This window comes from Hipposideros armiger, unplaced genomic scaffold, assembly GCF_001890085.2.
Source record: "Hipposideros armiger isolate ML-2016 unplaced genomic scaffold, ASM189008v1 scaffold_1, whole genome shotgun sequence".
Taxonomy (NCBI): domain Eukaryota; kingdom Metazoa; phylum Chordata; class Mammalia; order Chiroptera; family Hipposideridae; genus Hipposideros; species Hipposideros armiger.
Window position 1 is genome coordinate 2,823,681 of NW_017731351.1, and position 14,879 is coordinate 2,838,559.

Consider the following 14,879-nt stretch of genomic DNA (forward strand, 5'->3'; position numbering starts at 1 on the left):
GAGACATTATATTGTATTCCTACTTTGTAAATGAGGTAACTCATACTTTGGACAAGGTCATACAATTAGTAAACGACAAGTTACAATTCCAACCTATGTATATATGAAGCTAAAGTCAAGAGTTTCTATTAAACAACTTTTCTCCTTCTCACTACAACTCAATAAACTCTTTTGGGTTTTTAAACACCTGTAGACAGGGTAAAAATGGCACACCTAGTTCTGAATTCAGAGCTTGGTTCCAGAGTAAGAATTCTTGGACTATTTAGCCTAGACTTTTATTTCTCACAAGGTTTTACAAAGGTTATCCTAAGTCTAATTATCTAATCACAACACTCAGGTTGGCCTCCACCCCACCCCATTTTCATCTATACCTCTTTTATAACATGACCACACAGACATGTGACTTCTAATTCTACCTCTCCACCCTTTTCCAACTCCTTACCTGACTTCTCCCCTTGCAGGCCTAACAAACATAACAAATATGTCCAAGTCAGAACTTTTGATGTCTTACCAACAATATCCAATTTACCAACAAGTCTTATCTTTTGACTTCTAAATTATATCTCGAATCCATTAGAACTTTGTTGCATCTACACTGCCACCCCCTGTAAGTTGCTCTTTCTGCCCCCAGCAGTATTGCACTCACTCCTATTTGATTTCTCTGCTGCTACTCTTGCCCCAGTAAGCTAAAATAAGCCTTTAAAAACATAAATAAGATCACTCCTGTGCTTGAAATCCTCCAGATATTCCACACTACACTGAAGTTCGAATCACTGTGGCGTTTCCTAATCTGGTCCTTGCCTGCCTTTCTGATCTCACTTTGCACTCCTCTCCCACCTCGTGCCACACCGGGCTTTTCATTTACTCTTCCTTCTCTGAGGCTGACCTTCCTCCAGGTCTTCACCTTGGTGGCTCCTTCTCATTATATCACAGCCTCATACCTAATACTGCTCCAACCCTGCACCCACCCTCTATTACTCTTTATCTTGTTTTATTTTCTTCACAGCACTAATAAATATCTGAAATTATCTTATTTATTTTTAATCTCCCATACTAGAAAAGAAGCTCTATAAACGTAAGGACCTTGTCTTTTTGTTGCTGTCTTCCCAGTGTTTGGGGTCAAATATTTATTGAATGAATCAAAATGGGGTCAAATATTTATTGAATGAATCAAAATTAAACACAATACAGATTATAGAAATGCAAACAAATGCCTTCAAAGTTCAGCATTTTATAAGACCAGGAAGAAAAAGTTTATTTTCAGATTATCTATATTATGCATTGCAAGAATAGAAAGAGTAGTGTTTAATTTCACAGGTAAATGTACTTTAAAAAAGAAAATGTTTTATCATTTCTTCAGTTAAAGTTTTACAAATAAAATATATTATCAGCCTATTAAAATATTTATATCTGTATCAGATATTTAAAATGCACAAAGCTTACAATAAAAATTTTGGTTAACATTCCTACTATTTTCCCCCCAATAACACTTGGAGATGAAACTTAGAAATGGTTAACCAAAGACTACCAAAAAATTTAATATCGCTGAAAATTCAGTATAAAGACTGAAAAAATGAAGGTGACATATACTTACAGTTGGTCCTTGGGTTTCCTGCAGCCATTTAAGAATGTGGGTCAAAGAGAAAGTTTTAAAATAATTAAATATACTCTGTATTTCAAAACACATTAACTTGAGCAAAATAACTAAGGTTGAAGACAATTTAATACTAAAATAACTGTTTCCCAGTTATCTCAAACATGCTGATTAGAAGTTCTCAGGCTTTTCAACTTAATTATTATTTTTCTTTTTTAAACAGCATTATTGAGATAAAATCACATACCACACAATTTACCCATTTAAAGTGTACAATTTAATGTTTTTAGCATATTCATAGGGTTGTTCAATCTTCAACTTAATTTTAAAATGAAGTTTACTGTTTTTTATTTATATGTTTATTATACAAAACCTGGAGAATACACAAAGACTTATTAGAAAACTACTTTATCTACAGACTATATTAATATTTTGGTGTATTTCCAGTCTTTTTCCTTTTGTTTTTTAAGTAAACTTTCTGTTTTTAGTTTTTTTGCACACCTAGGTCATACCATAATTTTATATCCTGTGTTTGCATTATAAATACTTTTCATATATTACTGTAAACTTTTTAATAATAACTAAGTATTAAAATTTACTGAATGTTTATTTACTAGGCACTGTTCTATACAGTATTAGCTATTTAATACTCTGAATAGCCTAAGAGATTATTCACATTACCAATGAAAAAACTGAGGTGCTAAAAGTTAAGTAACAGGTCCAAGGTCATACAGGTAGTAATTGGTAAAGCAATAAACATAATAAAATCAACTGCATAAGATTCCAGTATTATGAATCACAGTTTTCTCAACTATTTTTCTATTGTTGGACATTTAAGCTATTTCTAATGTTTTACTATTATAAATAAAACTAAATAACTTTTCTCTTTTCTATCATTTTGTCTTTCCTTAGTAATTTATCCTTAAAATAAATGTCCCAGAACGAAAATCACTGTCAAGGGATGTCAAAATTTTTAAGGCTCTTGATGCATATGGTGAAAATGCTTTCCCAAAGGGTTGAACTGATATTCAGTCATCAGTGATGAGAATGCCCATTTTATAATAGTCTCAGGGCTACTGTTTTATTTTTTTCAATCTTTGGTAATTGTTGCTTTAACTTTACATTTCTCTTATTACCAGCAATGTTGAGCATTTGTTTATATCTGTGCATCAGTTTCATTTCTTCTTCTGCGTATAGTCTGACGTCATCTTGAAAATTAAGTTAAGAACTGTTCTAAGCCTCAACTGATACTTAAATGTAAATGCATTTAAAACATGAGGGTTTCCTTAATAGCAAACATTTACCTTATTAATATTAAAATCTAGCATAAGTCTCACAGAAAACAGAAGTATAATTTATCTTTATTATACAATAGAAGCACAATCCTTACTTTGGTTTTTAAGGCATGAAACAATTTTTTACTTCATTCTTGCTTCTTAAGTATTTTCTGAATTGATTACTAAATGTAACCAATTTAGAAAAACTGGCTACTATCTATCATTCCTTTTGATGACTAAGTCTATCAATAAATAAAAGATTTCTAGGTACCACAAAAGGATATAATAAGGGTTTTCTAACAACAAAGAAGCCATTCGGGCTTCTTTAATCATAGGACGAGCCATCAGTGTTCGTCGTCTCCAGTAATGCTAAGGAAAGAAAAGATGGCATTCTTAAAAAATATAATAACCACATCTGTTAATGAGAGCATACTGACAAATTAGGGATTAGATGTTATAATAAAGTCTTACATGATCTCCTGTTCCAGCAAGATGAATGCATACGGGTCTATATTTGCTGTTCCATTGTTTAGGCACAATAAATTGGAACCTGTTTAAAATAAAACACATCAGTAAATTCCCTTTAAAAAGCTTTTAATGCAGGGGCCGGCCGAGTGGCTCGGTTAAGAACTTGCTTAAGAGTGCGAGCTCTGAGCAACAGGGTCGCCAGTTCGATTCCCACATGAGCCAGTGAGCTGTGCCCAAGCTGAGCTGCCACTGAGCTGCCAACAGGTGGCAGGATGGCTCAGCTGGTGAGAGCACATGCTCGTAACAAGGTTGCCTGTTCAAGATGGTGGGCTACACCCGCCCACAACTAAAGACTGAACTTGGCACCTTGAGCTGAACTGCGACCTGGGTGGCTCAGGGGATAGAGTGTGCACTCTTAACAACAAGGATGCTGGTTCGACTCCCACATGGGATGGTGGCTACGCCCACCCACAACTAATTGAACACAGCACCTTGAGCTGAGCGGCCACTGGACATGGAGCTGAGCTAGCTGCGCTCTCCACAACTAAGATTGAAGAACAACAACTCGGCTGTTCCCCTCCCACAATTCCCCAATGAAATCTTAAAAAAAAAAGAAAAGCTTATAATGCAAACTTTCAATTCTTAGAAGTTTCAGAAATTATCTGCGAGAAAAATCATTCCGAATTTAGACATTCAAATTTTAATTGACCAAACTAATGTCTGCCTAAAGTCAACAGAGATATTGCAAATTTACTTTGTGTAGGATATTAAAATATTCCATTACAATATAAACACAGAATTTATTGTAATTATATTTGACCTGTTCAATACCACACCTTTCAAAATGCATAATGAAATTTTCTTATTTTGTAAAGACATCAGTGTATATGGTTAAGTGTTAGAAAACCACTGTAGCTACATTCTCAGGCAACATACACTGCAATTCTGCGCTTACTTTGGGCAAGGGACAATATCACTAGTTATCTACTGCCAATAAACTTGAAATAGAGCATAAATACATTTAGGATGGTTTCAATGATTAATTCTGCTTTGTACTCATGGGAACGAACTCTTAATTGAAAATCTCCTAATGAAAACTATCAATCTTGCACTCTCAACACTGTCCTGCTTGATATTTTGAAGATTTGCGGGAAACGAAAACATAAAAAAAAAGTTTTCTTCGAATTAGCGTCTTGGGTTTCTCTGGATAAATACCCAAGAGTGGAATTGCTGTGTCATACGGTATTTCCATTTCCAGTTTTTTGAGATACCGCCATACTGATTTCCATAATGGCTGCACCAATCTGCAGTCCCACCAACGTGCACCGGGGTTGTCACTTTGAGGAGTAAAAAGTATAACTATTGCACTGTTTTGTACAGCTGAAACTAATTTAAAAAGATGTTTATTTCAAAAAGAAAATTATTCTAAAAAAAAAAAAGGTTTTCTGCAGAAAGCTGGATATCTCTGCGATTATTTGTGATTTCCTTTTGTCCCATGGCAATGGATGTAAAGACTTTATTATGGGAGGATAGTTTTAAGGCAATAGGAATCTTTTATTACAGTACTGACTGCACATCTAATACAGGCTCATTAAAAAGTTTGCTCAAATCAGTGTCTTCTCAGAATCGTTTTCAGAGCCCCACGATGAATGGGTAGAGGCCACGTGAGCTCCTCTGCCACAAATGACTGGGCCAGGTGTAGGCCAAATTAGGGCAATGAGATTGGCTCCTTTGGTAATCTGGAATTAAGACAGACTCTATTTGAGAGTCTGTTGGGCTTTTGAAAATGGAGACTCTGTGGGGCTGTGGTAGCTGTATTTTTGTCTGCTGTGTGAGAAACAGAGAAAGCTAACCAAACCACAGAGAAATGACATGGATATGGGTCATAAAGCAGAGCTAAGAGACCATGAAGCACCCAGGAAAGGGAAGTATCTACAGAGATCTTAGATGGTTTTCCATTTCCAGCTTCCAAAATCTCTTAAAAAAAAAAGATGTAATTGACATTTAACATATTATTAGTTTCAAGAATACAACATAATGATTCAATATATGTATATATTGTGATATAATCACCACAATAAATCTAGTTAATATCTATCACCACACAGTTACAAAATTCTTTGTGTGTGTGTGTGTGTGTGTGTGTGTGAGATAAGAACTTTGAAGAACTACTCTCTTAGCAACGTTCAAATATACAATACAGTATTATTTACTATAGCCACCATGCTGTAGATTACATTCCCATGACTTTTTTTTGGTCACCTTTACCCATTTTACCCACCCCTCCTCCCCCCACATCTGGCAACTACCAATCTGTTCTAGCTATGAGTGTGAGGTCTTTCTTTATTATTATTATTGTTATTATTTTAGACTCCACAAATAAGTGAGATCATATGTTGTCTTTTTCTCTCTTTTTTTTTGGTGAGTCTACTTACATTTATTTATCTACTTTGTTTATAGTTTTAAAAAACCAGCTCTTAGTTTCATTGATCTTTTCTATTATATTTATAGTCCTTATTTCATTTATTTCTGCTCTGATCTATGCTATTTCCTTTTTTCTATTGGCTTTGGGCTTAGTTTGTTCTTTTTCTAGTTCCTTGAGGTGTAAAGTTAGGTTGGTTGAGATCATTCTTTTTTCCTTAATGTAGGTGTTTATCCTTATGATCTTTGCTCTTAGAACTGCTTTTGCTGTATCCTATAAGTTTTGGTATATTATATTTCCATTTTCTTTTGTCTCAAGGTGTTTTTTTTTATTTCTTCTTTGACTCAGTGGTTGTTTAGTATTATGTTGTTTAATACCACATATTTGTGAATTTTCCAATTTTCTTCATGTAACTGATTTCTAGTTTCATTCCAATGTGGTCAGAAAAGATGCTTGATATGATTTCAGTCTTCTTAAATTTATTAAGGCTTGTTTTGTGGCCTAACATGTGGTCTATCCTGGAGAATGTTTCTTGTGCACTTGAAAAGAATGTGTATTCTGCTGCTGTCGGATACAATATTCTATAAATATCTGTTAAATCCATCTAAACTAACATGTAGTTGAAGTCCAATTTCCTTAATGATTTTCTGTCTGGATGATCTATCCATCGTTGAAAGTGAGGTATTGAACTTCCCTGTTATTGTATTGCTGTCAATATCTTTATTCAGGTCTGTTAATATTTGTTTTATATATTTCATTCCTATATTGGGTGCATATACATTTACAAATGCTATATCACTGTAAATATGGATTGACCACTTTATCATTATATAATGACCTCCTTTGTCTCTTATTTCCAATCTTTATCTTACAGTCTATTTTGTATGACATAAGTCTAGCAACCTCTGCTTTCTTCTCTTTCCATGGCATGGAATATATTTTTCTATCCCTTCACTTTCACTGTTTTATGTTCTTACATCTGAAATGAGTCTCTTATAGCCAGCATAAAGTTGGGTCTTCTATTTTTTATCCCAGCCTTTTGACAGGAGAATTCCATGTCTTTTGATTGGAGAATTTAGTCCATTTGTATTTGAAGTGATTATTGATAAGTATACAGTTACTACAGCCATTTTGTTAATTATTTTCGGGTTGCTTTATAAGTCTTTTGTTTCTTCCTTCTTCCCTTTTTTGCTTTGTGATTTGATGGCATTCTGTAATGATATGCTTATATTTCTTTCTTTTTTTGTTCATATATTATAGATTTCAGTTTTGTCATGAGACTTATACAAAACACCTTATATTTTAAGGTATAACAGTATATTTTAAGCTGATAACAATTTAAGTTCAGATACATACTAAAGCTCTTTAATTTTACTCTCCCCTCACCCCATGTGAAATGGGAATAATGCTAAGTATTTATTATAATTAATGCTAAGTAATTTCAAATAACATGACACTGACATAATTTTAAATGAACACAAATAACTTACTACTTTAACTTTCTGAATAAAAATTCTTACCTTGCAATAACAGATTCAATGGGCATGATATCAGGCACATAGTGGGCCATAGGAGAAACAAAGTGTCCATCTAGTATCTTACAGTCGGACTGTTCTTCAATCTAAAAGAAAAGCAAAACCAAGATGAATACATGTAGACTAAGATATCTTGATCTGTCACAGATGTTTTTCTATAACACCATTCATTTAAAAACTTGTTTTCAGTGCCTACTATGTATCCTTTTTGCCAACTCTGCTATCTAAAGACACTGCTCCCATTCATACACATTCCTTTTCCTTCTATATCCTTTAATACAGTGTAGTTGGGGAATGTAAACTATAAATAAACCTCATTTATAGAATGATATATAGTAACTCCAAATAAAATACAAGCTACAAGAATTTAACAATAAAAAACATAGGAACAATTTACAAATTGTAAAAAACAATTTACTGCAATCAAATAAGGGTTGATATCAAATATGTTAGAATGGCTCATTTTCAAGCAATCTATTGATATAAAAAATCATGTCAACACATTAAATAAGGAGAAATGTGACATTTACGTATATAGCAAAGGCATGTGTTAATATTCAATACCCAAACTTTTTTCCCCCTTCAAATAGTTTTTTTTTTTTAATAAAAAATCTATTTGGCCAATAGTCAAAATTAAATTAGCAGTAAAGCTCAACATATTTTCATTAAAATCTTTTAGAAACAAAAAACCATGTCTGTCGATGCTATATACATCCAGCTTTACTTAAAACACAAATTCTAACCAGTTGTGTTAATATCATTTATTAAATAATCCACATTTTTTGCAAATGATATAAAATGCTACTTTATTACGAAGTAAATTTTCATAATTTGGACATATTATTTTTAATCCTTTATTAGGTTTTATTAGCCTATCTTTTATTTTTGAATCAATATCATGCTGTGTTGATTACGCTGCAGCTTCAGAAGACCCACTGATACATGACTGAACTAGTTTTTACTTATCACTCTTCCTTTTCAGGTATTCCTGATCTGATTGTACTGTCATGGTTTTCCCAAAATAATCTTAGGATACTTTTATGGACCTAAGTCACTCCTTCCTTCCTTCCTTCCTTCCTTCCTGCCTGCCTGCCTGCCTGCCTTCCTGCCTTCCTTCCTGCCTTCCTGCCTGCCTTCCTGTCTGCCTGCCTGCCTGCCTGCCTGCCTTCCTGCCTGCCTTCCTGCCTTCTTGCCTGCCTGCCTGCCTGCCTGCCTTCCTTCCTGCCTTCCTTCCTTCCTTCCTGCCTTCCTTCCTTCCTGCCTTCCTCCCTTCCTCCCTCCCTCCCTCCCTCTAAGCAAGCAGTAGTATTCTTAGAAAAGGATAGTACACCCCCTCAAGATAGCAAGAGCAGACAGGCTCGGATAAGAGCAGCTGCCTGGACCTAAATTCTAAATTAAATATTTTAATTGGGATTGCACTACATCTACTGAACATGGTAGGGTGACCTAACAGGTGGATATTAAGAAAGTTTTAATCCAAGAAGTCTTCCAATTTTAGTAATCTTTGTGCCTGCTAGTATAGTTTTAAAGTTTTCTTATGTATTTTAGAAGAATAAGCTGTTTGATAAAGGAGGCAGCAAAAACTAATGTGAAAGGGAAAAATAATTCAACAGATAGTGTTGTGATAATGGGCAATTTGGTAAGGGAAAAAAACAATTTTGGAGCCATACACAAACAATATAGATTTAAAAATTAAGGAAGCTACAATTTAACAACAAAAAGACAAATAACCCAATTAAAAACAGGCAAGTTATTTCATAACTATTTCTCCAAAGATTATATACAAATGGCCAATAAGCCCATAAAAATGCTCAATATCATAGTCATTAGGGAAAAGCATATCAAAATCACAGTAACATGCATTTCACACCCACTAGGATGGCTAAGAGAAGTACAAATATTAATGAGAACATAGAGAAATTGGAATCTTTGTACAATGCCAGTGGGTATGTAAATAGTATACTTTGGAGAACAACTGCAGTTTGTCAAAAACTTAAACATAGCATAACCATATCAGCTAGCAATTTCACTCCTAGATATATACCCAAAATAAACGAAAACATATCCACAAAAATACTTGTACGTCAATGTTCACAGCATATTATTCACAATAGTAAATAAAAGTAGAAAAAACTCAAATGTCCATCAACTGATTAATGGATAAATGTCATATATCCATACATTTTTTAGCCATAAATAATAAAGTACTGTACATGCTACAACATGGATGAACCCTGAATATTTGCTAAATGAAATAAGGCAGACACAAAAGGCCATGATTCCATTTATATGAAATGTCCAGAGTAGGTGACTCCATAGAGAAAGCTGATTAGTGACTGCCAGCAGATGGGAGGCTGGGGAAATGAGATGTGACAGCTAATGGGTACAGGGTTTCTTTTTGGAGCCATAAAAATGTTCTGGAACGAGACAGTGATAGTGGTGATAGTTGCACTTTTGGGGAATATAATAATAAAAAAAACAAAGCTGAACTGTATACTTTTAAGGCATTAACTTTATGGTATGTGAATTATATTTTGATTTTTAAAAACCGAGAGAGAGAGAGAGAGAGAGAGAGAGAGAGAGAGGTGGTTGGGAGAGGAAGAAAATCTGTAAGAATGCATTCCAAAATCTTAACACTAACACTTTCTGGGGAGGAAACAGATATAGGTGGTGGAAAGTGGCAGAAATTAAATTTTGATTTTTACTTGGTATGCTTTAAATTTGTCTATTTTAAAGCCTATGATTTTTTTACAGAAAAAATATAGAGAAAATATAAATAGTACAATTTGAGGGCTTAGCAGTGGAACACTTTTCAAAAATGAAATCTTCTAAAGATAGTCAATATATAAAAGAGATGAAAGTAGAGATACTTTGGTTGAGGGCAGTGAGGAAACTCACGCATTTGTACCCCCTCTCCCAAAATATCCCTAGTATCCAATTATATACACCTAGAAATATTTTACAGAAAAACATGTGGTTGCTTAAAAACAAACCTATTTCAAATACAGTAAGTTCACACTTAATGTTGACAATAGGTTCTGTGACTTTAAGCGAAAGTTTATATAAGGAAACCCTTTTTACCACAGGCTAATTGATATAAACAAGAGTTAAGTTCCCACCACAGCTCATCAATGTTATAATGAAATGACATTATTTGAGGACCTGCTATATGTTTTCTCATCTTCTCTAATTTTATAGCATTTTCTTTCTACCATTCTCTCAGCAATTAACCATATCCTATACCATTTCCCTGATGTTATTTTGCTAATAACTAAGTTGTTTTGCTAATGACTTCTCATGTACTTACTCTCCAACTGGAGTACTTCCCTGTGTTACTTACAATTCATCCGAAATGTTGAACAATATAACCCTCCTAAACCTAAAGATGAAAAAATGAGGCTCAAAAAGATCCAGCCTAGATATTTTCTTATTTTTACTCAAGTACTAAATATATGCTACCAAATATACATGAATATTATTATAATAAACATGCAGTTGAGATACACATAGCATTTAAAATTAATAAATGAAAAGTCTATACTATATCCATGTTTTAGTGTTTACTGTTATTGTACTCTTAAAATTCAACCTTTTCTTGCCACGTATTTATGTCAAAACAGAATTTCATCTGAATACCTTATCGATGTATACTGGATAATCACTTGAAACCATTTTCTGACATCTTTCTCGATTTCCAATCATCTTTCTAAATTCAAAGAGTCTGTTATGGTAAGGGGGGAAAAAAAGGAAAAAAATCAGTATAACTATTATATTGAGACTAATGAATAGTGATTAAAAATTAGCAAGTCCAGTTCATAAGACATGTTAAAATTTAATTGTAATCACCAGCAAAAAAGATTATAGGCTGTTGGTTTTTTGCAAGCTGGACATTTTATCTCAAAAATATTTAGAAATATCACTGTTTAGAAAGTAATTAACATATACAGGACTCAAAATTAAAAGCACAGATCTTGAAAATTTATTTTCTTAAGTCCAGATATTCCTATGGCCTATAGTATGTCTTGGTTTTACAATCATTACAAATTCAATTTACCCAAGAACGCTCAGTCCCTGGAAACTCTAATCAACTTAAACATTATTAAAGATAAAAATCTAGTTTATACTTTTGGAGAGCTCTTTATTTTTACAACTGAATTACTTTCAAAATAGTTCAAATTGTGTTGGCCAAGTGGCTCAGCTGGTTAAGAGTCAGCTTAAGAGCGTGAGCTCTGAGCAACAGGGCCGGATGGTTTGATTCCCACATGGGCCAGTGATGCTGTGACCGAGCTGAGCTGCCGCTGGGCAGCCAACAGGCGGTAGGATGGCGAAGCTGGTGAGAGCACATGCTCCTAACAAGACTGCTTGTTCGATGGTGGGCTACGCCCGCCCGCATCTAAGACTGAACTCAGCACCTTGAGCTGAGCTGCCACCTGCATGGCTCAGTGGATAGAGCGTGCACTCTTTAACAACAAGGCTGCTGGTTCGACTCCCGTATGGGATGGTGGCTACGCCCACCTCCAACTAAGATTGAACACAGCACCTTGAGCTCAAAGGCCACGAGCTGCTGACGGGAAGCCAGATGGTGACTGGCGTCCTCCACAACTAAAACTGAAGAACAACTTGGCTGGTCCCCCTCCCCAATTCCCCGACACTGTTCCCCTCCCTGAATTCCCCAATTAAAAATAATAATAATAAAATATTAGTTCAAATTATAAGAGTTAAAACAAGAGAAATAATTAAAACGAGAAAGAAAATATAATTTCATTTTTATATAGTTAAATGCTTAATTTTTCAATCACTTTATATTTATAGTAGAAGGTTTTAAAATTGAAATAAAATTTTAAATGTCTACTAAAATAACAAAATCAGAACAAGCATTTAGGAAAAAAACGCTTACCTTTTGAGATCCTCTGGCCTTCCCCATCCTCTGATAAAAAGCTTTGTGAGGAGAAGTCTCCGGTATAGAACATCTAACTTGCTCACACCCATTAGTAGTAAACCAACATCTATGAAACAAAATTTTAAATTACTTTAAAATATTTTATTTTAGGCAGGTCAATTTTCTAACCATCTCGTTAAATATCAGGTAAAAATTTTAAATTGATCTACTCTCTTAGCAACTTTCAAATATACAATATTGTTAACTAGAGTTACCATGCTGTATATTACATCCCCAGCACTTATTTATCTTACAGATCTTAAAAGTACTCATCACAAGAAAAAAAAATTGTAACTATGTGAGGTGATGGATGTTAACTAAACTTACTGTGGTAATCATTTCACAATATATACATATATCAAATCTTTTGTTTTTTTTAAAGATTTTTTATTGGGGAATTGGGGGATGGGAACAGCGCTGGGGAATTGGGGGAAGGGGAACAGACAAGTTGCTGTCCTTTTGTTCTTCAATCTAGTTGTGGAGGACGTTGCTTCACTGGCCCAAGTTGGTATCATCATTGCGCTCTTCCCGGGTGAGGCAGATAAGTCGCAGGCTTCTGGACAGCAGCTCACGCTGGCTGCTAGCTACACACGGTAGCCCATGACAACCCACTGCAGCAGGGGCTGCACCCTACGCCAACGCCAGGGACTCATGGCAGCCGAGCTCCAGGTTGAGCTGTTGTTCAGCATCTTAGCTGTGGAGGGCAGTGTCACTGGCTCTTATATGTGGGATCTGAACCAGGGCCCTCTGGCGTCCCAAGCCAGCTCTTAACCAATGTGCCACTCGGCCAGCCCTCAAATCATTATATTATACACTTAAACTAACGCAATGTTATATATCAATCATCTCTCAGAGAAACTGGGAAGAAAAATTAAATAGTGAGATTAAATTATAACCTTGAATTTACTCTTTTGGGAATAAGATACAAGACCTGGAATAAAAAAACACTGGGATGAAAGAAAAAGATTGAAGAGAGCCTTGAGCTTCACTAAGCTATGAATTCTACTAGGGGAGAATCTTCCCATGCTCAGCACAGTGACTGACAGAAAGCACTCAGTATTTGCTGGATAACTATATTAGTGGCTAAAAGAAAAACAAACATACATAGTAGTGCCTAATACTTTGTATAATACTGTACTATTTTCCAGACACCATTCTGAAAACTACACACACACATACACATTCTCATTTAAACCTCCCAAAAGCTGTATGAAGGAGCTATCTATTACCCAAAGATGAGGAAACTGAGGCACAGAGAGAGTAGATAATTTACGTAAGGTCACACAGAAAGTGGGTTTCAGAACTAAGACTGAATCCCAGGCATACAGCTCAAGATCTAACTACCATACTACACTGTCTACTACTGTGCATGAAAGATAATAATTAATGCCACTACTTGTGTACCACTTATCTTTCCCAAATATTTCTAAGGTCTTTTTTTTCCCCAAAACACTACCTCTGTCTTTTCAAATTGAATATTGTAGTTTGATTTGTGGGGAAAACCTGATTCAGCTTCAGGGTTTATTCTTAGAAAATGTGAAATGGAAATATGTATTTCCATCAATGAGTCTTAATAATACTTATCTATTACTTTGAATATGTTTTTTGGAACCAGCACTTACGTCATATTTTTGCTCTGATGTGTAACAAACTACAAGGTTAAATTAATGCTCTTCTTTGTTTGCATAGGTGTATAATCTAACCCCATCGCTTGGGCTGGCACGTCACTGTTTTTATGACGGGACCAGCAAAACCACATTATTCAGACTGCCTCTCACAAATATCAGGACCAAGAACAAATGTTTACTAGAAATGTACTTGTTAGGCAATACACTCTAACCAGAGTAAGGTATTTAGTGTTTTTTAAATACCACCCACCTCTTTTTCCCAATTTCCATGTTACTCAATCTTACTCTTGATAAAATTTGGTTTTGGCCTAATAATGCTAGGGGCAAAAAGCCATAAAACACATCCAGCTTATTATATTATACTACTTATATCTACCATTATATATAAACTGGTACTCTGATTACTAGACTCCTATGAATTATCATGAAGCAGCTCACCATAGCTAAACCATACCTGGTTGGCCTAATAGAAACTTAAGTTTCTGAACTTTGAAGAATGAGTATTGCTTTTTTTCATTCATGCAACAAGTATTAAGTGCTTACTATATGCCAAGCATTATTTTAGGCCCCATGCTACAAGACAATTAGGGCACATTTTTGCTCTCATGGATTTTAGTAAAGGAAAACAAATAATTTAAAAAAAAGCAAGAATAGATGACGTTTTGATGATAATATAATGAGCCAATATGATAAAGACCAGAGGGCTCCTTTGATGTCAAAAGCCTCACTTAAGCAAAGAGGTAACATTTCAACCAAATACCTACATGACAAGAGGAGCAGCCAACTCTTTTAATTGCAAATCTCATTGAAATCACATACATCCTGAAGTCTACTCACCTACTATGTTCCAATGAAACTTGTTAAAAATTATCTAGTCAGTGGGTACAGCATAGGTACAGATAATTTATATTAGCTGCTTCTTTATTTTGTAATTCGGAAATGCTCATTGTAACATTTTCAAATTCAAACAATGCAGAAGTATATATATGTGTGTGTGTGTGTGTGTGTGTGTGTGT

The 14,879-nt window shown here is 34.6% G+C and overlaps 1 protein-coding gene across 4 annotated transcripts in view; it reads right to left on the reverse strand.

The window, feature by feature from the left end:
• ABHD18 (abhydrolase domain containing 18) overlaps positions 1-14,879 on the reverse strand; it is a 41,592-nt gene that overhangs the window by 13,429 nt on the left and 13,284 nt on the right. For 3 of the 4 annotated variants that reach the window (XM_019664650.1, XM_019664410.1, XM_019664495.1), the window contains exons 2-8: positions 12,194-12,302; positions 10,933-11,017; positions 7,282-7,382; positions 3,343-3,421; positions 3,156-3,240; positions 1,595-1,622; positions 443-463 (exon numbers count right to left, since the gene is read on the reverse strand). In XM_019664650.1, the coding sequence (XP_019520195.1) occupies positions 443-463; positions 1,595-1,622; positions 3,156-3,240; positions 3,343-3,421; positions 7,282-7,382; positions 10,933-11,017; positions 12,194-12,285 (491 nt within the window). In that variant the 5' untranslated portion in view covers positions 12,286-12,302. The remainder of the gene's footprint in view (positions 1-442; positions 464-1,594; positions 1,623-3,155; positions 3,241-3,342; positions 3,422-7,281; positions 7,383-10,932; positions 11,018-12,193; positions 12,303-14,879) is intronic. The other variant, XM_019664570.1, reaches the window with a different exon arrangement.